A 21,818-nucleotide genomic window follows, 5' to 3' on the forward strand; every position below is an offset into this window, starting at 1 on the left:
TCTGCTCCACTCTGGTGAGACCCCCCCCTGCAGTGCTGTATCCAGCTCTGGAGCCCCTGACATCAGAAGGACACGGACCTGTTGGAGTGAGTCCAGAGGAGGCCACGAAGATGCTCAGAGGGCTGGGGCACCTCTGCTGTGGAGACAGGGTGAGAGAGTTGGGGTGGCTCAGCCCGGAGAAGGGAAGGCTCTGGGGAGACCTTAGAGCAGCTCCCAGTGCCTAGCGGGGCTGACAAGGAAGCTGGAGAGGGGCTTCTTACAAGGGCCTGTAGTGCCAGGACAAGGGGGTGGCTTTAAGCTGAAAGAGGGGAGATTAGGTTACATGTCCGGAAGAAATTCCTCACTGTGAGCGTAGCGAGGCGCTGGACCAGTTTGCCCAGAGCAGCTGTGGTGCCTCATCCCTGGCAGTGCCCAAGGCCAGGCTGGACGGGGCTTGGAGCAGCCTGGGCTGGTGGCAGGTGTCCCTGCCCACGGCGGGGCTTGGAACTAGGTGATCTCTAAGGCCCCTTCCAACCCACGCCAGTCTATGATTCTGTGAATGCTATAGGTCTTGTGAAACACATTGTTGCCCCTTGGGATAAGCGATGAAGATGCTGCAGAGAGGTTTTCAGCTTCCTCATTCAGATCCTGCTGTTACACTGGAGCCATCAGAAGTAGAGATCTGATGCTGTTGCAGCCCGCAGGGTCCTGTGCTAGCTGGGTGACCTCTAAAGGTCATGTCCTGTGCTAAGGTGTCGCAGGTGGTGGGTGAGGACCACAGAGCATGGGAACAGCCCTGCTAAGAAAACCCTGGCCGTGGGACGATACAGGGCATGTGGCAGCTTTCCAGGGCAGGGAGATAAAATTAAGTTAAAATCTAAACTGAATATTTAAATGTGGCAACTAGTGCTTAAAAAAGATTAGTAAGGACTATCTGTGTCTCGCTGACACCTGCAAAATTAGGAGTTACTCCTCATAAAGTAGCCTGAGAAGATAAATATATCTTATTTATTTATAGTGTAGTAATATATAATTTTTTAGTAGTGTAATATATCGGTACATTCCTGATTTACAAAGGTGTCTTGAGATAGTTCCATCCATCTGCTCTCTCCCTTGTTACACCTCGTTCTGATACCTTGGGTCCTGTTCATACTACTGTCATCACAGTAACGAGCTTATGCTGCTCGTACTGGTTCTTTCACAGTGTTCAAAGACAGCTTGTAGGCAAGAGCTAAAGAGCAGGAGGTTAAAAAGGCCCATCCCATTAGTGAATTTAATGACATTAGCGATTGCTAACATAGTGATAGTGTTTTGCTTCACACTGAACTGACTTTACAGTGAGTTGTAGCTGAAGACGTGGTGATGGGAGGTAGCTGTGGCCGACGTCTCTTCTTGCATCTGGCCAAGGCTTGGCTGCATGTGTGTAACTCAGCAAAGCAAACACAGCACGAGGTTAGCCTTTTTTCTAGGGTATATAATGATAAGCAGTTGGCTGGCTCCAATATGGCCCAGCAAACACAGTGTTTAGGACAAAAGTAGACGTAACTTTGTAATTCTGGTTTAGTTCAGATGGGCAAAAAAAGTAATAGGTCAAACTATGGTGTATTTCATATACCTTTGCTATAAAATCCTGTTTAATGGTAGTTTATTAGCATAGTAGAGGAGCAAGTTGTGTCACTTGACAATTATTTTTAAGGAGTATTTTTCTCTTTAAGCAGATTTAAACACCTTGCCATATTTGCCAAGAGAGACAGATTGTTAAGGGCCAGAGAAACCCTGTCCCTCTCTTGGCACTGTAGGGCCACACAGCTGGTGTGAATTTTAATCTTATCATCTTCAATTAAAAAAAAATAATTAAGCTAATTTTAGAAAAAATAAATAGTCGGTATTTTCCACTAAGCCTAGTTCATCCCCCCTGCCCTTTAAAATGTTATAACTAAAAAAAACATCATCAACAAACTCCTTCACTGTGCAAGAGCCTAATTTCTTCCTCTCCGCTGGGATCTGGTGTGTTTTTCAGACTCTGTCATTAATTGTGCTGTATTGTGTGCATTTTCTGCTTCACTAGTTAGTCAGATAGGCAGCAAATGGAGTCAGCTTTAGGTCAGAGAACACAAAAAGCCAACTCCTGCTGCCTCCCAATCAGGTAGAGATATTGAATTGGGCTTCACATAATTGAAAACATTAGCAGTCTGGACAATAAGCCAATTCTTAAATACACAGGCCCAAAATGCAGAAGAGACACAAGGTCTGAAATTCCCAATGGGCCTGATCCGTCACCCCCTCAAAGCAATAGAAATTCTCCCACCTCTGGGAATGGGAACAGAGCAGGGCACATGGAAAGAAATCCTGAGGGCATGCTGATTTAAAGGTAGAGATGAAAATACTTAATGTCCCCAAAACCTGTGAATAAAATAAGGTTTAGCCTTGCCATTTCTTGACTAGGCATGTTGAATCATAGAAACAGATGTGGGGTGTTTTACCATGTTTTTTTAAAAGTGAATGAATATGGACTTTTTCTTATCTGCGAATAAATAGGCACATCTGATTTGTCTGGAGCTTTTACTTCCCAAATTTGAAGTCTAGAAGTTGCTTTTAGTCTGTTTCAAATGGAGAGTTTTGAAAGGCAGATGTCCTGCTGTTACACACTGTGCATTTCCCCAGCCATCAGCTCTTATTTAAATGAGACCTGGAGCTCTGACTTCTTATCGTGTTGTCCTGGTTTCACCCTGAGCTCCTCTCAGAAAGGAAGCACAAAGGCTGTCGCCTGACGCTGCAGACATTGACGTTGCTCCACACAGCGTTTGCTAACCAGGGGCTTCAGCCCGAGAACAGCCGCGCTTGTGTTTCAGGCATCGGCCGTTAAAGGAGCTGATGGAAATTCCTTTCCTAGTCTCCCTCTTTTCCAGCTGAGGCGATATCACAGGCTGACCCTTTCTATTCCTGGATATTCCTTAAGTGCAAAACAGGGACTCTTAGAAATGCAGATCCCAACCGATGCAAGGCAGACATCTCCACTGCGTGCAGTCACAATTTGCACCAGCTGAGAGCATCCCCCGCGGGGCACAGCAGATCCCCTGTAGCAAGGGGCATTTTGATGGCCTTAGGCAAGTATATCCCTGGGTAAGTATGTAAATATTCCCATGCACATATGTGTATAAGCTTTCCGTATGTCCATAGCTATTCATATTTGACCTTCCTTTCCTTATCTTGCTTTTTCGGTTTCAACATCTGGGTCAGTGGTGATGGAGACCACCTTGGCCATAGGAATGTGCAAGAGAAGAGGTTACAGTACCTTAAACTATTCTGCTTTTTATTTACATTTTAATGCAATTGCAGAAGGAAATTAGAGGCTCCAGCTCAGACTGAGCGTGTGGGGCAGGGAAATGGTGCCCTTGAGGATGGGCTGCTCTGCGCAGAGCATCTCCAAATGCCTATGGTATGTCTCACATCTGCTGTTAAAATATGGTGAAGGGAGAGACAGGGAGGGAAACACACACCACACCTTTTTATGCAGACAATTTTTTCTGGGGCAGTCATCATGTTGCTTCCCATCAAATATCATGGCGTTTGGCATACATTTGCATTTTATGCTGTAACATGCAAATATCAGGCCTCCAGCTCTGGTCTCCACTGTGAATGCTGTGACAGCAGAGCCAATATATGCATTTTCATTAGTTAGTTGCATTTGCTTTCTTCCATATCCTCTTACATCTAAGAAATGCAGAACAACAATTGTGGCTATGCAAAGTGTGTAAGGAAAGAAACTGTACAAATGTGCGTGATGGAGCTTCTCTTATCAGGTGAGCAGCACTGGCAGATGCGTCCTTCTGGGACCTGCCAGCTCAGGGAACGACAGGAATGATGACGTATGCTGAACGAAGGAGATAAGGCAAGGAATAATTCCCTGTTGCCTCCTGCTGCTTCAAGCCTCCTATCTACATCATCGCAGCCCCCTGGTCGGTGTACGCTGAGCATTTGGCGGTCCGTCACAACAATACCCACGCAGCGTATCAGCGCACAACAAAATGTTCTGGGTTCATCGCTCTGAATCCGCTCAGCTCAACTGTTTTGAAAGGTGAGAGTCGGAGCTGGCAGCTCCTCTGTTAGCGGCCCCCAAAGAGCCATGTAATTCCCTGAGCAAAGGGGCAACTGGAGTAAGTCTGGATGGATTTTGATGAGCGGCTGTACCTCTGGTATCTGCCCAGTAACCTATAGAAAAGTGCCCTAGAGGGAATGTAAGGGCATAAGGCAAATGAGCCAAATCACACCCTGCTGTAACTCCATGGGAAAACAGATGACCTACTGTAGACACTGTATTCATATAAATATATATATGTATCAGTTATGTCTACGCACAGGGCATACCCGCATACCCGTACATTTTGCCACCCCCACGTTTTAAAAGTCAATTAATTTTCCTATGGCTCAGGCAATAAACCTGCTGCTTTCTCACGGCAGTACTCTGCCACAGGGGGTGTGCCCATTCAGAAAAGCCTCTTTACAACCTCAGGCATTTTTGGTTTTGCTGATGCAAATCACACGTGAGGGGCAGAGCACAGTAGCTCCCGGGCGGGCGTAGGGAAGTGCTCTGCTCCTGCAGCTGGATGTGAACCACAACTCATGGCGTGCCTCTTCAAGTGCAGGAAACGTGCAGGGGGTTGTAAATTCAAAGCGGATGAAATCTGTGTTATTTGTTCAAACAGTAAACCACATTTTAGCTCTGAATTTTCTTCAGTATCACTCTAGAGAGCACCTCAGAGTTGTATTCCAGTTTCTGAGAGCAGATTGCTGAGGAGGAGAAAGGGGAAGCACAGCAATTACACAGGTAAGCGTATTAATGCTATTGATGACACAAGCAGAAATCCTTTGGACACAGTGATGGAAAAAGGGGAGTTGGGAACATCTGAAAGTAGCTTCCTGGGATGCTGCTAATGTCTGCACACATCCGCCTGCTATACCAGTGATTATCCACCCACTTGGTTTGTCAGGATCACGGAAAACCAGCTGTTTGCAAGTAGCATGGACACAGGTCACCTTCATTAAATTTCAGAGTAAACACCGCATAGGGATGAAGGCGGCAGTTCACAACGCTCAAACAGTGAGAGAGATTACTTTTAGGCTCTGCAACGATTTCAGAAAGGTGAAAATGAATCTTTACCTCGACCCAGCTGTGTGCTATAAACTGACACCTTTGACAGTGTGCTTTTACTCCTGGTGCTGCTGCAGCTGAGACCCCTCCGCAGCCCCCCCCATGCAAGATGTCTGCACGCGGGTCCCCGTGGGAGAGCACTTGCCACCTCAGCAAGATGAGACGGCTCTCCTGGGCACACTGGCAGGGGAGTGAGCCTTGTGCTTTTACAAGCATTGTAAATTTGGTGATGGCCCAGACCAGAAGCACAAAGAGAATCTCTGCTTTCACCTCAGGGCTAGTAAACCCCCCCTCTGCCCTTCCTTTGGCATGTTTCACAGCGAGCCCCTGTGCCCTACTCATGCAGTGCTGTGGAAGCTGACCAGAAATTAGCCCTTACATGCAGGTGAGTCTGCCTCAGGGCACCGACGAGTGGAAAAGGCTGAGCTCAGTGTTGGGGACAAGGCACACAAGTAGCAAAAGCCTTTCTGGGGTCAGTGATGTGAGCGTGGGATCTGGCTCCGTGTGGGGACCACCCTGCAGAGAGCCATGCAGAACGGCTTGAAGGCACCTGCAGGTGCTTTTGAACCATCACATCTCCAGCGGTGATGTTTAAAGCCAAAAGTTTTGGGGACAAGGCACACAAGTAGCAAAAGCCTTTCTGGGGTCAGTGATGTGGGTGTGGGGTCTGGCTCCGTGTGGGGACCACCCTGCAGAGAGCCATGCAGAGTGGCTTGAAGGCACCTGCAGGTGCTTTTGAACCATCACATCTCCAGCGGTGATGTTTGAAGCCCACGAGTTCTGTTGCACAGCAGGAGGGGGCTAGGGGTATCCACACAGCTGGCTGCTGAGGTGTGGGTGATACGTAGTAACTTACTCCACCGTGGTAACCCACTTAATTATGTACCCATGGCGCGATGACTTCTTCAGTCTGACCTGACACCCCTTGCTCCCTGTTTGTAACGTTGCCGTAGTCTTGGCACCGTGGGGCGTCTGTGTAAGTGCTGCTGCTTAAGCAGGTTTGCTTCTATTCCAGGCCATAAAAGCTGTGTATAGGGCTCAAATCTTCAGCTGCTGCTGACATCCAGAAATACTAGGTTAAAACAACGCTTTTCTGTGCTATCACGAAGGCATAGATTTAGAGCTGGCAAGGTTTTGTGTGTGTGCGCTGGCAGAAGGGCACTGGTGCTAACTGGAAATCAAAGGGAACGGTCCTAAGGTAACAAGGAAATGGGGGGGCGGGGGGGGGGGGGGAAGGGGAGAAAGAGATACAGATTTTGATCATAAAATAAAACCTTGGTTCTTATAAAGCCCTGAATGAGACACAGGAAGGGCAAATATTTGCTCTGCTGCTGACCTTCTCAGGCAAATAGCACCTCGGGCCCCGCGGGGCTGGAGGTATCACACTGCAGGCAATGGGGATTCACGGAGAGCCAGGGAGGGCTGTGGAGAAGCAGCTGATTACTCAGGGGAGCCAGGATTAATTCCCCAAATTCCAAAGCAGTGAGAAGCCCTTATCTGGATGAATGTGCCCCAAAATACCCCCTTGGATTCCGAGAGTAAGGGCTGTCCAAAGCAGCCCACCCTTTGCCCACTGGTGCCGGCCATGGGAGGGGGGGCACTGGGACAGGTTCGGGGTGTTGCTGGCGGGGTACCTCTGTGGGCAGCTCCTCCTTATCAAATTGCTTTAAATCTGGAGCACAATTACTGAGAAAATGCTTAAGCAGCGACTTAGCAGCTAGGGAAGAGCAGCTTAGCTGAAACTCATCAGGCAAATACATAACTCTAGAAGAATAAGAAGCTCTTTTGCACAATTAACAAAACCGTTTCTCTTACTCAGATTTACTATAAACCTCATAAAGCTTAGAATGGAAGCATCCCCCGAGGTTAATAGTTTTTCTTCCATAAAATGGGTTTATTTTTGCAGTTACTCATTGCTGCTGAAGAGAGAGGAATTCATTTCCAGTGTGAGTCTAGAGTTGAAATTCAAACATATTTTCAGCATCTGTGTCGTTTTCTGTGTGTGAGTAGTCCTGCTGTCTCAGCTACAGAATAGTTTTTAGTATTTTGAGATGAAAAATGATCTTGTCACAAATGTTGGTAGAATTTGCCATTCCATCACGCCAAACAGCTGATCTTGACAATGTCTGTGCCTCCACGGGCACATCATTGCTGTCACACTGGGGAAAAGTACTCACCTGAGTTCTGGGCGTGGTGCTGAATCAGCCACTTATTTTACCTACAGCTCCAGAAAGTGATTTATTTATATTGTTTTTTCCCCTCCTACCTGGAGCGTGTGGCTGGAGGTGACACCAGCCACCAAAGCAGCGGTGGCTCTGATCTCTGCCCAACCTGGAGGCTAAAGACAAGTTTAAGATGAAAAGGAGAAAGACTACCCAAAAGAGGAGCTACAAATACTGCTGCCGGGCTGATGGGTTAGCGGGGGGGGGGGTGTTACTCGCAGCTCCTGGTCTCCTCATCACAGCCCTTCTCGTCCTGAGAGCACCCCTTGGTTGAGCCAGTGTCGTTATTGTGGGCAGCTGATGATCTCCATAATGATGCCATTTGTGACTAATCTTCCAGGATTAAAAGTGAACTGTAGCTGCTGCAGCTTCCACCTTTGCCGCATAGCAACGAGAGCAGAAAGTCAATTAATTACCTTCTCACTGGAATCCAGGGGCCCTTTCGTCCTCAGCTCAGCCGAGTGTGTAATGGAAAAGGGAGTGAGGCAGGCTGCAGCTGGCCAGCTGGGAATTGCATGACAAAGTGAAAGATGAGCTCTGGGAAAAGAGGAGAGGGAGGGCGCTGGGGGGAAATCCTGGTCCTACAGGTTCATTACAAAAAAGTAAGATGCCACTGATTGCGCAATTATTGACTTATTTCCCTGCTCTCAGCCCTAGTGATGGCTCTGCAGATGCCCTTGTCTCCTTGCAGGGCACCTGAGAACATAGGGTTGTCTGCTCTGAACTCCTCCCTGTTTTGGAACTGCTTTCAAGAAGTTTCCTTCAGTAACGGTCACTTCTTGGCTGCCAAACCTCTCGCGTTGCCCCAGGGAGATGCCCCGTAGCTGCTGTTTGGGTGCTCTGAGAGCTGGTTTCAAAGGTGACTTTTTACTGCTCTTTCAGGCAGCTCTCTACGGTGAAGGTTTATGGGAAAAACATTTTAAAGATTGAATTTCCTCAGAAAGATTTGACTGATGGGTACAAACACAACTGAGAAACCACAGGTGATGACCTGAACAAATACTAGGTTTGACTCAAAGCAAGAGATGCTACTTCTAGCAGCTTCTCTGAGATACGGGGACTTAGAGGGTAACCCCCAGCCCACCCAGGCCAGGGCTCGGTGAGCAGAGCCACATTCTGAGTGAAACTGGAAAAACAGAAGAAGATAAGGGATATTTTAATGTCCGTTGATCAGATCTGGAAGCTTCAGACCCCTCGGTAATTACCTGTTAATGAGAGCCAGTCAGTGTTACCTTTGGCCCCTCTAGTCTGGCAGTGTCACTCAGGTCACCTCACATGGGTTAGGGGTTGGCACACCACGAATGGCACCTCCTGGGGCAGAGAAGAACTGATAGTGGAAGGGGGGAGGATGAATGGGGTTTTGCAGATGCCTCCAGCATGGCTTTAGTGGTTGAGCCAGGCAGAAGCACTGGGTGAGGAAGGGATCCCTGCGGAGGGGCTCTGTTGGGATGGCGCCAGCAAGGTGTCAGGGGGAATATCAGAGGGAAATTGGTCATCAGGTGGCCAGAAAGACATCCTGGTTTGCAGGAAGAGTTAAACCTAGAGAGACCATGGAAAGCGAGACCCTCTAGTTTAACTACACCTCCAGGCACTTCTGTCCCATTATCAGTTGGGATGTGAGCTGAAACCGGGCTCAAATGATTAATCTACAGTGACAAAGCTCCAGTGACGGAAATGGGAACAAGGAAGTTTAATCTCTGCTTTTCTGCACAAGCTGGTAGTCTGGGTTGCCCCTTCCCCACATTTGTACCATGGAAAGGAGTTTTTGGCAAAAGAAAACCTCCAGCTTTATCAGCCAAAGACCTCTGACATGGCAAGAAGGACATCTGTTCCTCCTGAAAAGACTGAGCGGGTGCTGTGCTTGGCTTGGTAAGTCCAATGTCATTTGCAAGTTTTGAGGAACAAGTCCTGAGGTTCTCCTACACAGTGTAATCACCAAAACATGTCTGAATAAAAGAATCCTTGGATAAGGTGGTTTGGCACTAGAAGAGTGTTCCTGAATCACAGTCCTGCTCTCAAGCCTCCTCCTTTCCCAGCCTCACAGTCTTCTTTCACTCAGTTTTCTGATATGCTCCATAGAGAAGTAACTTTAAATCTCATTATGAATTTATCTCAGCCACAGTTTACATGTGTGCAGGGGGAGGTAATCATAGAGCTACCTTCCCTGCTGTTCTTTTCCTAAGGTTTTGCACTCTCCAAATTTCTTTTTCTTATAAATCAAATTAACTAAATTGCTTAAGAAGTACTGTTCTATTAAAAGAAGATAGTGTTACAATGCCAAAAGGTTTATTATGAGAACTGTTTGTTTACTAGCAATACTTTGAGTTTACAGGCTGCTATCTTCTTCTCAAAGTTTAAAGGCTTTGAGCATGCTTAAGACTCCGCTGTGAAATGAATATTCTGGTATGCATTTACAGAGGTCTGGACTGCTGCAATAGAAATGGATGAAAAGTTACAAAGGTGGCTAAAACATTGGTTACTGTATTTGCTAATGACCCTTGGATCCCTGTAAACAACAGAAGCGGTACCTTGATTTATTGCCAGCACAATTAGCAGTTCAGATCAAATCAAATGCAGCTTTAATTTAGGCATTTACATGGCAGAGTTTCAGTGTTATAGGGATAAATTCAGTCCTGCCCCAATATCTGCTTCCTTTCTGTACATCACACTAGATGAAAGAAGAAAAGCCTTTCTGCAGTGGTCTGGTCTTCTGCGTATGGGGTTGATGCTGAGACCCCACAGGGTGGGCTGGGTGCCTTGGTGCCTCCGGCCAGGGAGCTGCTCCCACAGCACGGCTGTGAGGACAATAAATATCCCATCCCAGTTTTCCCAATCTGAAGCGCTGACAGGAAAGCTTTCCAGGTCAGAGCACTTGATAAACTATGTAGAAATGCTACATTTAGACTATAATTAATATGTGCTGTCCCCGTGACTGGATCCAGAGTCAGCATACAGGAGCTGAGCCGCCGGCTCTGTTCTGTTGGCGATCAGGCACTTGGAGGAGGCAGGATGCAACAGCGAATTAAGACACTGAGATTAGTTGATACCTTTGTAAGAAACAAGCAGGTCCTGTATTGTTTACATTAGACACAGGTAAACTGCATTTCCTTGCATTTACCCTCAGGTGCACGTTAGTCCCAGGGAGGCTGGTTCTGCCCGATGTCGAGCCCTGTTTTTGCTGCAGAAAGCCCTGCGCTCTCACCCTCCCTGGGCTGTGACATGTTTTCCCAGCGCTGCGCATCACAGCGCTCACACCGGTACGTGTGGGATGAAAAAGAACAATGTGTGTAGATCTTTTCTGCAAAAAGAGGTGCTTTTTTTTTTTTTTTTTTTCTTTTTTAGGAGCAGGACTCTGCCCGCACTGCACAGCAAAGGCAGACAACTCAAGCGCAGCATCCAGTGCTTGCCCACACGCACCAGCGTCTCGGTAGCTAGCAGTGGGCATGCAAAGGACCCGTAAACACCAGCACAAGGTGAGGTTTCCTGTCCCATCCTCTCCAGCAGCAGATGTAGTGGCACTGGGAGTGTTGCTGTGGGCTGAGCTGTCTTTCCCTTTGGATGGAGCAATGATGTACCGCACCTTGCCCTTTGGCTTTCGTTACAACTCGGCAGTAGCTTCCTTCCCACGCTGTTTTGCTCAGCTCAGATTTTGGCGGTATCCTTTATGTGGCTTTTATTTTTGGCTTCTGGCAAAAAAAAACCCAACAAACACCAAAATAATTGATGGTATCAGCACACAGAGGCTGCACATCCAAATCTTGCCTCTGGAAATCGCAGCCTCCGTGCATGAGGCTCCACAGAGATGCAGGGGCTGGGTTCAGAGACCCGACTGTGATTCTGCCGGCAGTGCCAGCCCCTGGCTTAGGTGTACCCTGTTTGCATCACTCCAAAACACTGAGCAAGGTCCTTATTAAAGGTAGCTACAGAGGGTGTCCCTGCTGCCCCCCTTGTCAGCCCTGGCTGAATTGCCAGGAATACCGCAAAGTGGGGGCCAGGTTTTCCCAATGTGCTGATCTTGGCTTTTGGATGGCGCTGGGAGATGTTTGCAAGAGATGTAAGTAACTGTCTGTGCCGTTGACCTGCTTTTATCAGAAATGGACACAAAATGGAGAAGGAAAAAGGACAGATGGGGGATGGAGCTGCCTGAGATTCAGCCTTCCTGACAAGAAACACCCTGAAGGCAAGCTGGATGCCAGCGCCTTCGCTCTGCTCTGGGAGGCCGTTCCTCACAGCCTGCACAGGTTAAATAAAATTAAGAAAAAATAATATTTTAAAAGAAAGAGAAAAAACATAGGAAAAAAATACAGATAATATAAAAACTCTGGGGCATCATCTGACCACAGGCTGCTTAGGGGGAAATTTCCTATACAGACCCGTTCATTACAGCAGCTTTTATTCTGTGCTTTGAAGCAACATTCACCAGCCAGAACACGAGCGGGTATGGGACCAGGACGCAGCGAGTCGGGACCAGGATGTGGCGAGTCGGATCCAGGCAGCAATTGCAGAGTCTGGAACTGCTGTGCGAGGAGCTGAGCGCTCTGCAGGGAGCAGGGCTGGGGTCAGCAGAGCAAGCAAGGGACGTCGTAAGTGTTTGCCCCTTGACCGAGCAGTGGCCAAACAAGCATCCTCCCGGGCAGGCTCCTTGTTCCTGCTTTGCTCGGGAACGCACCGGGTTTGCTCAGGTCCCTCCAATCCTTGCATGTCATTGCAAGTTGATCATGATTTTGTTTAAAATGACAAAGAAAAAGAAAAAAAAAGCAATCCTAAAAAATAACATTATGCTGGAGGAAAACAGTCAATCTAGGACTGGGAAGCACAATAATCTCATTTTGAAAAACAGCATTTAGGCTCTTCAGAAGAGCTTTTTATTGGAAATTTGACATTAAAAAGCTTGGCATCTATGAAGTATGCACTTTCCTTTCCTAGTCCATAATCGTTCCCTATGAAATACAGGAGCATGTACATATATGAATATTTAATTTGACAGTGATGAAGCTTTATATATTGTCAATGAAAATGCTGTTAAGCTCATGGGAACAATACTAGTGTAGTGAGCTGGGAATTTGACATCACAAGTAACCAATGGCTATCACTTAATATTTATGTCAACAATAAAGACAAACTATGAGTTAAATTTAATTCCAACTTACTGGAAGTATCTTTGAGAACATGTAATGGTCCAATTGAAAATGAATTTTTAGTTAACAGATGATAATGGTTTAGCAGGCTTTTCCCTTCCGGGAGATGAAAATCACAGAAATCCATGTACGAACCATCTCCCAAATTCCAGATCAGAAGTTGTCTATTTTGCAAATAGTGAAGTTAAATCAGGCAGCTTTTATTTAGTTTTTACGTATTCTCCAGGTGAATTTTCTTGTGGTAAGACATGTTCAGCTAAAATGATGATATTCCAACCCTTTATATGCTCTGTCTTTGTTTTATGTCTCTATAATTCAGGCAGCCATTTTGTCTTCAGTGAAAAAAATTAAATACAGAGGGGACATCCATTGCAGGCTTTCTCCTGGAGACCTTGCTTTCAGATTTTACTCTGTTAGAATTATCTTATTGCAAAGTACCTGTCATTCTGGCCACAGCTGTCTTTGTGTTGAACAGCACACCGTGCACGAATCCAGCCTCACTACCCAGAGCACAGACCGAACAGCAGTTTGTGTGATTCTGTATTCAGTGCTTTCACGTTATACCTGAAAAGCTGATGGCAAGCTCTAAATACAGGCAAGGAGAAGGTGCAGCGCAAGGCAGGGGTGTTTGCTACATGATGCTGGGGCTGCTTTCTTGGGGCGTTTCCAGGGTGCTGTGCTGCAGACCACAGCCCTTCCTCCCCCCTGAAACCTGCTCACCCTGTGCTGCGTACTGACACTGCTGCCTTTTCCTTCCCTACCCTCCCGAAATTCCCAGAGCTATTAACTAGGTCACAGGAGCTGGTCCCCATCCAGCAGTTTATCTAATTGCCTTTTTATAGTATATTGTGCAACTCTCTATTATCCTGTCAGAGTTCCCCTGCGTGGTGCCGGAGGGGGGACAGGGAGGCAGAGCTGGGATGAAATTCGCTGCTGCACAGCCACTCGTGATGGAGAGGATGAGCTTGTGCATCTCTGGTGCTGCGGGGATGGTGACGGCCTGGGCCATAAACCCAGGAGGTGCTTTTAGCAACAGCTGGGGGCAAGGTGGACCGCTTCTGACTCCTGCAATCGCATCTCTAGGTACACTTATACATGTCCGGGGGGGCTGGCTGCTCCTCCAAGAGTGAGTGTCTGGGCTGACCTGGTCTGTTCTGGGCAGGCTGGTCCTTGGGCAGACGGGGCTGGGGAAGCTTCTTGGCTGCTTAGGGGGAAGGTGCCCCCCCAGCCTTCTTGTCTCTGCAGCTGCCTGCTCTGCTGTCCATGCCCAGCAGCAGGTTTTAGGGGTGTGGGGAAATAATTGTGGCACAGCAAGAAGGCTCGGCAGGAATCAGAGGGTTACACACCTGCACTCAGACGCCCACGCTTTTCATAAGTATTACAGAAGAGGATGAAGCTGAGCACACGGGAATTGCAAGTCCCCTTTTTTGTATGGACATGGTTTGCAGCATAGCGTCTTTGAGGCAGTTCACAGCCCACTGAAGCCCATGAGAACCAAATCCTTTGGGGTTTGGGAGCCTGACTGAGCAGTGAACTAGGAGTGATGCTTGTCCCGCTCCCAAATAGTCACACCTTCATGCAACTGCCGTGGCACAGTGCTGCCCAGTAGCTGGGAGAGGGCCTGTGCTGAGGGCTGTATACAGAAAGACAACCCACCCGGTGCTGGCCTTTCTTGCTTTCCTTACATGATTTTTGAGCATGAATAGTTCTTTTCCCACAGTCTATTAATCAGAAGACCCAGCCACAATCCTTCCTCCCCCCTGAGCCTGTTCTGTGGAGATAAGGCAGTTGCTCCTCTGGCTGGATCTGCCAGTGACTGGGAAGGATGGAGGGGGTCTGGGCAAGCTGTTCCCCACAGGAACAGGGTGGGGAGGAGACCCTCAGCCCAGCCCAGGAGTGGCTGCAAAGAAAGCAGTTAGTGCCAGAAAGATCAGCCCATGGCAGAGGGGAGGGCTGCGGCTCGTTTGCAGGCTGGCTCTCTCCTCTCTAGCTTCACGTGGAATGATTTACAGCTGAAACGCCTCCCGGAGAGCCGCTAACCTTTGGATAAGGTTTGGCACCGTTATCCTGCTTGGGTTAATTAGGAGTTAGGGGGAGCCCAGGAGTGACGCGGCTGCCTCCATCCACCCACCCCCCACCCCACCATCACCCCCCACTCTCTCCCCGGCGGAGCGGCGCGCTGCGGGCGGCGATGGGGAGAGCAGCAGAGGTAACTGCCCCGACCCTCCTCTCCACCTCCCCGGGGTGCGCTTTCCTCTCTTTCTCTGCCTCTTTCTTCTATCCTCCACACCCCCCGTCCCCCTTTCTGTATGCTTTACCCCCGGTTTTAGCCGTCGGTAGAAGTTCAGGGCGTCTTTTTTTTTCCAGCCGCTGCTGCAGAAAGTCTTTTTCTCCCTTCTCTAGAAACGGGGCAGGAGCGAGCGGGGGCAGAGGGTCCTCGGGGGGTGTCTGCAGCCAGGCAGGGTGCTGCCGGGGGCAGCCCCGACCTGCGCCCCACCAGCGCGGGGGGACGCGGCGGGGGCGGGCTCAGCCCCCCGCCGTTAAAACCAGCTGTGGTATTAACCGAGTGGGCACAGTGACACCCCCGGCACCCCCCAGCCCCTCCATCCCTCGGATCCCCTGCTGTCTCTGGACCCCTCAGCATCCCTACGGCATCCCCGCGCATCCCCCGCACCCCCCGGTGTCCTACCCGCCTCGGGGTGCGCCAAGGCTCGGAGGGCAGCTGGGGCTGTGCCGGGGACGTCAGGGCGGGGGTCCCTCCGGCCAGGAGGGTCCGTTGCCGCATCCAGCAGAAGAAAAAAAAAGATCCCCTGCCCGCAGAGCACACACGCACACCCCCACACACACCCCCGAGAAACGGTCCGAGGCCGCGGGCGGGGACGGAGGGTCCCACGGCCCACGCAGGGGACCCCCAGCTTCGGGGCACAGCTCCACGCCGGCCCCCCCAGCCGGGGCTGCTTTTCCGGCTCCCTGTGGGTTTTAGTTGTTATTTTTTTTGGTTGGTTGGTTTGGGTTTGTGTTGGGTTTCTGGTGGGGTTTTTTTTTTTTGTTTATTTGTTTGGGTTGGGTTTGGGTGTTTTTTTTGTTTTGTTTAAATTTGGCTTGTTTGTAAATTTTTTTCTTATGATTTCTCCCGAGCCCGGCTCTTTCCTAACACTCTGGATGCTCAATGAGCCTCCTCCACCCTCGGCGTGATGCCGGTGGCTGGGACCCCCTGCCCCTCCCGGCACCGAGGGGTGCTGGGGAGGTGCGGCGCGGTGCCCCGGCGGAGGGGTCGGGGCAGGGGAGGGGATGTGTCAGGGCGAATTTAAGAAATATTCACGCACCAGACAGCGGTTTGGGTGAATTTTCGTTCCTTCTTCCTTGATGCCCCCTGCAGCCTCCAGAAATAGCTTTCCTTCGCGTCTTCTTTCACAATGAACTTGTCTTAGGCTTAAAAAAAAAAAAACCAAAGAAAAAAAAAAAAACCAAAACACAAATCGTTGACTTAACCCCGTCCCCCGAGGTGTCCATCGTTTTCCAGCACCGTGCAGAGGCGGCAGCGGCCCGGCCCCCCGCGTCCCCCGCCCGTTGGTTTGCATTGCCCCGGTGAAGCCCACCGGGCCGGGGCCCCGGGCGCACGGGTCGTGGCGAACCCCAGGCCGGCGGCTGCCCCGCTTGGCTTTCTCGACCCATTTGTGCAGTGACATGTAATAATTCCCCCGCAAAGCCAAGGACAGCCTCGCTCAGCCGCCTGCCTCCCTCGCACGGAAAAGGTTGCTAGAACCCCCCCCATTTTGGGGGGCTGTCTGCTGCAGCAGCCCCCGCCGCGCCGGGAGCAGCGGCCGAGAGACCCCGTTAGGGGGAAAGCCCTCACCGGGGGTATTTTTTGTTTTGGTTTGGTTTGGGGTTTTTTTTCGCATTTCTGTCACTTTGCACCCAAATTCCTTTCGGATTCTAACGGGGGGGGGGGGGGGGGGGGGGGGAAATAAATGTGTTTAAGGTTTTTTTTCTAGGAGCCGGGGGGGTCATTCCCCACCTCTGCTGGGTGCCGCATCCCACCCGCAACCGCAGCCCGAGCGTTCCCTCCCCACTCACTCACAGCGATATTAGGAAATAATTCAGCACTGGCTTCTCCACCCGTCTGTAGTAAAAAAATATTCTTTTTTTTTACCTTCCAAAGCAGCAAACGAAACACAGATTTCCTCGCCACCCCCCTTTCAGGGAAAATATTTTTTTCTTTTCTTTTTCTTTTTCTTTTTTTTTTTTAATAAAACGACGATTCCAACGATTTCAAAGCAGCAGAGCGGACGTGCTCCCACACAGAGCACCCCAAAATCCCAGTGCTCCCCCTGCCACCCCGCATTGTCTGGGCCACAGCACAGGACACAGGGATGTCTTGTTGCCGTTGTTTGCTATGTTGGCTGCTCACCTGGCAAATACTTTTAATAAAGAAAAAAATAAAATCGTAAGGCTCTTTAATTACAAATAAGTTAGAAGCAAAATGAAAATACCGGCTTTTTCTTTTTTAGAAGAAAGCGGAATTGCTACGTGAGGTGGTGGGGACCAAGAGGAGAAATCCCAGGCGGGCGCCCCGCTGCAGCGCGGTGGCGGAGCGGCCCCCGGGGCAGAGGCGCTGCCGCCGGCTGCGAGCCCCGGCCGGGAGCGGGGACCCCCCTTCCACCCTGGGTTGGGAGCAAACAGCTGGTGGGGGTCGTTGTCGCCCCGCTAAAACCTTGTTCCTGCGCGGGGGCTGCCGCAGGGTGCGCTGCCCCCGCTGCTGTCCCCAGCCCCCGAAGGGGCCGCACGTTTCTGAGGGGAGAAAAAAGCAAAAGGAGGGGTGGGGGGTGCGAGAGGGGAAATTCCGTTAAGAGCCCCTCGACAGCCGTTTGTCCGCCTCTTCGATGGGGCTCTTTTGTTTCGCCCTGGGGAAGGGGCCGGCGGGCGGGGGTCCGCGGCGCGGGTGTGGGGCAGGGCGGGCAGCGCAGGGGCTGCGGAGCCGGGGGGGGGGTCCGCGCTGCGGCGCTGCCGGCGGGGCCCGGCGGGCGGGGGTGGGGCGGGGGCGGGGGGGCTGGGCTTGGCCGGGGAGGCTGGTACCTCCCCCAGAAATGCAGCAATTCTCCCCCCTCTCCCTCTTCTCTCCGCGAGGTGGGCGCACTGCGATGGAGACGCGGCGCGCTCTGCCAGGGGCTTGCGCTGCCCGCCTGGTGACAGCCGCCGGCTGGTGACAACCCCCCATCCCCGCCCGGCTCGCCCCCCGATCCCGCCGCGGGGGCCGGCGGAGCGGCGCGGAGCAGCGCGCAGCGGACGGAGCGGGCGGCGGGGCGTGCGGGCCCGCACCTCCCCGCAGCGGTGTCATGCCCCTGGGCCCCCCGGCGCGGAGCCGCTCGCACTGCGCCGGGACGCGGAGGTAGCGGCTCGGAGCAGCCCCCCGCAGCGGCCGCTGCCCCTCGCCGGGCGCCGAGCTCCCGTCCGCCGCCCCGCCGCCCCCCCGCCCCGTCGGGTCTCTCCATCGCCGCGGGTCCCCGAGCAGCGGAGCTCCCCGGGCAGCCACCATGGCCACCCTTCTCCGCAGCAAGCTTTCCAACGTGGCCACCTCGGTGTCCAACAAGTCCCAGGCGAAGATGAGCGGCATGTTCGCGAGGATGGGCTTCCAGGCGGCCACCGACGAGGAGGCGGTGGGGTTCGCCCACTGCGACGACCTGGACATGGAGCACCGGCAGGGGCTGCAGATGGATATCCTCAAGTCCGAGGGCGGCGAGGAGGGCGGCGAGACGCCCCTGGAAGGGGACATCCACTACCAGCGGGACGGCACCGGCCCGCTGCCGCCCTCCGCCTCCAAAGAGGCGGGGGTCTGCTCCGAGCTCTCCGGACAGGGCAAGCCCAAGATCACGGCCTGGGAGGCGGGCTGGAATGTCACCAACGCCATCCAGGTACGACTGCCGTCGTGTCGGGCACCGGGGAGCGCACCCCGCTCCCCGCCCCGCGCCCACCCCGCGCCCGCTGGCCCGGCAGCCCCAGGCTGGCTGCAAACTCGCTTCGGGAAAAAGGGGGAAAAAAAGAAAGAAAAAATAAGGGGAAAAGATAGAGGGCAAAGGGGGGGGGGGGGGGGGGGGGGAAGAGAAAAAGAAAGAATTATACAAAAATGGAAAGAGAAAAAGTCCAGCCCTGGATCTCTGCTTTGCCCCCCTCCCCCAGAGCATGGCATGGAGCTGGGGGGGCCACCAGGCCCCTTCCTCATCCCTCTGCACCTTCCCACAGGGCCGGGCCAGCAGGCTGCCCCAGCACATGGGTCAGGGGTGAGGGTGGACCCCGAGGGGACCCCAGGCCGGTGGTGGGCTTGTGCCGGGGTGGGCCTGGTCTGGCCCCTGCGGGGGTCCCCTGGCTGTGGGGGTCTCGGTGCATTGAGAGGGGCTGCGGACAGAGAGGTTAGGGGCAAAGCCCGGGTGCTGAGACTGTGCTGGCTTGCTGTGGGTACTCAGGGTGACATGATGTGGGTGTGCGTGAGTGTGTGGGTGTGATGGGGGGGGGGGGGGTGGTACATCAGAGACGAGGGGGGGAGCTGTAATTGTGTGTGACCATGACTGCGTGGTGTGACTGTGTGACCGATTGCGTGGGTGTGATGGTGTGCAAGCAAGACAGCGAGCGTACATGTGACTGCAACTGTGCGACTGCGTGTGCCCGGGTACCGGCGCCTGCCTGGTCCCCTCTGTGAGACGAGCAACACGGTTTCCATTTTGTCTCTTTCTAGGGGATGTTTGTTCTGGGCCTGCCCTATGCCATCCTTCATGGTGGATACCTAGGACTCTTTTTAATAATTTTCGCTGCAGTGGTTTGCTGCTACACTGGGAAAATCCTTATTGCCTGTCTTTATGAAGAGAATGAGGATGGGGAGATAGTCAGGGTGAGAGACTCCTACGTGGACATAGCGAACGCGTGCTGTGCGCCCCGCTTCCCCACTCTCGGAGGCAGAATTGTGAACGTGGCTCAGATCATTGAATTGGTCATGACCTGCATCCTCTATGTGGTGGTCAGTGGGAACCTGATGTACAACAGCTTCCCCAACCTGCCCGTCTCCCAGAAGTCGTGGTCCATCATTGCCACGGCAGTGCTCCTGCCTTGTGCGTTCTTGAAGAACCTCAAGGCAGTCTCCAAGTTCAGCTTGCTCTGCACATTAGCCCACTTTGTGATCAACATCTTGGTGATCGCCTACTGCCTCTCCAGGGCACGTGACTGGGCCTGGGACAAAGTCAAGTTTTACATTGATGTAAAGAAGTTTCCCATCTCCATTGGCATCATTGTCTTCAGCTACACCTCTCAGATCTTTCTGCCTTCCTTGGAGGGGAACATGCAGAACCCCAAGGAGTTCCATTGCATGATGAACTGGACTCACATAGCAGCTTGCATCCTTAAGGGACTCTTTGCCTTGGTCGCCTATCTGACCTGGGCTGATGACACCAAGGAAGTCATTACAGACAACCTGCCACCCACCATTAGGGCAGTAGTCAACATTTTCCTGGTGGCCAAAGCCTTGCTCTCGTACCCCTTGCCGTTCTTTGCGGCCGTGGAAGTCCTGGAGCGGTCCCTTTTCCAAGATGGAAACAGGGCGTTCTTCCCCAACTGCTACGGGGGTGATGGGCGGCTCAAATCCTGGGGACTCACCCTCAGATGTGCCCTGGTAGTTTTCACCCTGCTCATGGCTATCTATGTCCCGCATTTTGCCCTCCTGATGGGTCTTACTGGGAGCCTCACAGGCGCAGGGCTCTGTTTCCTGCTCCCCAGTCTTTTCCACCTCAAACTCTTGTGGCGGAAGCTCTTATGGCACCATGTCTTCTTTGATGTCGCCATTTTCGTTATAGGTGGTATCTGCAGCGTCTCTGGGTTCATCCACTCTTTAGAAGGCCTCATAGAGGCCTTCAGAACCAATGCTGAAGACTAAGGAGGGGCCAGAGTCAGCTGCAGTAAGAGAATTGCATCAAACATCCGCATAGCCAAATAATTCTGCATCCTTTTAATGGAAAGAGTCATTATTTTCGTTACGTGCATCCAACAAATTCTACGTCATAGAATCTGAAAATTAAAGGAAATAACAAGAGATGAAAGTGTGTGCCCTGCTCTCTTTTTAAATAAGCTAAAATCTAAATATATTTTTTTGTTGTTTAGAATTTTTTGAAGGAATTATCCAGTGCCCCACCTTTATCTCCTCACTCGTTGCCTGAGGCTTGCCCCCCCACAAATGACCTGTTGGGAAACAGTTGCAGTTTTCAATACTCCTTACAGATATGCAATTCAGTGTTTCAGGAGCTGAAACACAGGTGCCGATCCTGTGGGATTGTGTTACTGCGCTCACAGAGGGAAGCAAACCAGCCGTGGGTGCTGGGAGCAAGGACCTTCAGTTTACGCTACGTGAGATGGATGTAGATGAGACCTAGATTGTATGACCAGCCCAACAAGTCCAAGCAGCGGCTGATGACCAGCAATGCCAGTTACCTGCAATGTTTACACCGTAGTCACATAGATGTCAGGACTGCTTAATTCTTCCATCCGAATTCACACCGAGGAGCCGTGCTTCCCATCGGTTACAATGTTTTGCCTCTGGCTGAAATCACAGACCCGGAGTCTGCTTCTCGGTGACTTTTGTTTTGTTTTATTTTAACAATTGTTATTTCTAAATTATGAAAAGTTTTAAAAAAAATAATATATTGTTGGATTTGACGTTGTTCAGGATACAGGAACAAAACTACGACACAATTCATTCTGTGCAATCTACCAGATCCGTGGAGCTGTTTCCAATGTACGTGTGGTGTCATTGTGGTAAATAAGATGAAAAATGTATATCAGAAAAAAAAATAATCTATCTTTAACATATAATGTGGTACATAAATATATCGAACAATAAAGAGAAAACATAGTCGATGAGGCTGGCCTGGTTTGTGGGGGGGGCTTGGAGGAGCAGGGCAGGGGCAGAGGGTTCATCCTGCCTGTGCCCACTTGTGTCAGGGGGTACCGCACATCCTCGGTGGTAACGGAGAGGCAGCGCTGGGTTGTCACCGACGGTGGGATTAAACTGTTTTCAAGAAGTAGGACACGTATTTCAAGAAGGGGCCATCCTACAGCTGGGGAAAGGGGCTGCTTTCACACACACACCCCCCTCAGTTTTGCTTTACCCCGTAGTGCTCAGACTCTGGGGTTGGATGGAATTTGCAGATGTACCCCGAGATTTTTGCTCTTGTGAAGGAGGGGGAAAAAAAACCCCAGCCTCACAAACAAGCAAATGCAGTGGAGGAGGGAAATAAACGAAATAATGGGCTGGGGGTACCCCCTGATTGAACCAAACTCACTCTGCCC

The 21,818-nt window shown here is 51.2% G+C and overlaps 1 protein-coding gene across 1 annotated transcript; it reads left to right on the top strand.

The window, feature by feature from the left end:
• Positions 1-13,618: 13,618 nt before the first annotated feature.
• SLC32A1 (solute carrier family 32 member 1) lies at positions 13,619-21,382 on the top strand. The gene is made up of 3 exons (XM_040609493.1): positions 13,619-14,700; positions 17,619-18,403; positions 19,222-21,382. Exons 2-3 carry the CDS (start codon positions 18,026-18,028, stop codon positions 20,407-20,409), a joined length of 1,566 nt encoding a protein of 521 aa, XP_040465427.1. The 5' UTR covers positions 13,619-14,700; positions 17,619-18,025; the 3' UTR covers positions 20,410-21,382.
• The last annotated feature ends 436 nt before the right edge of the window (positions 21,383-21,818 follow it).

This window comes from Falco naumanni, chromosome 10, assembly GCF_017639655.2.
Source record: "Falco naumanni isolate bFalNau1 chromosome 10, bFalNau1.pat, whole genome shotgun sequence".
Classification (NCBI taxonomy): domain Eukaryota; kingdom Metazoa; phylum Chordata; class Aves; order Falconiformes; family Falconidae; genus Falco; species Falco naumanni.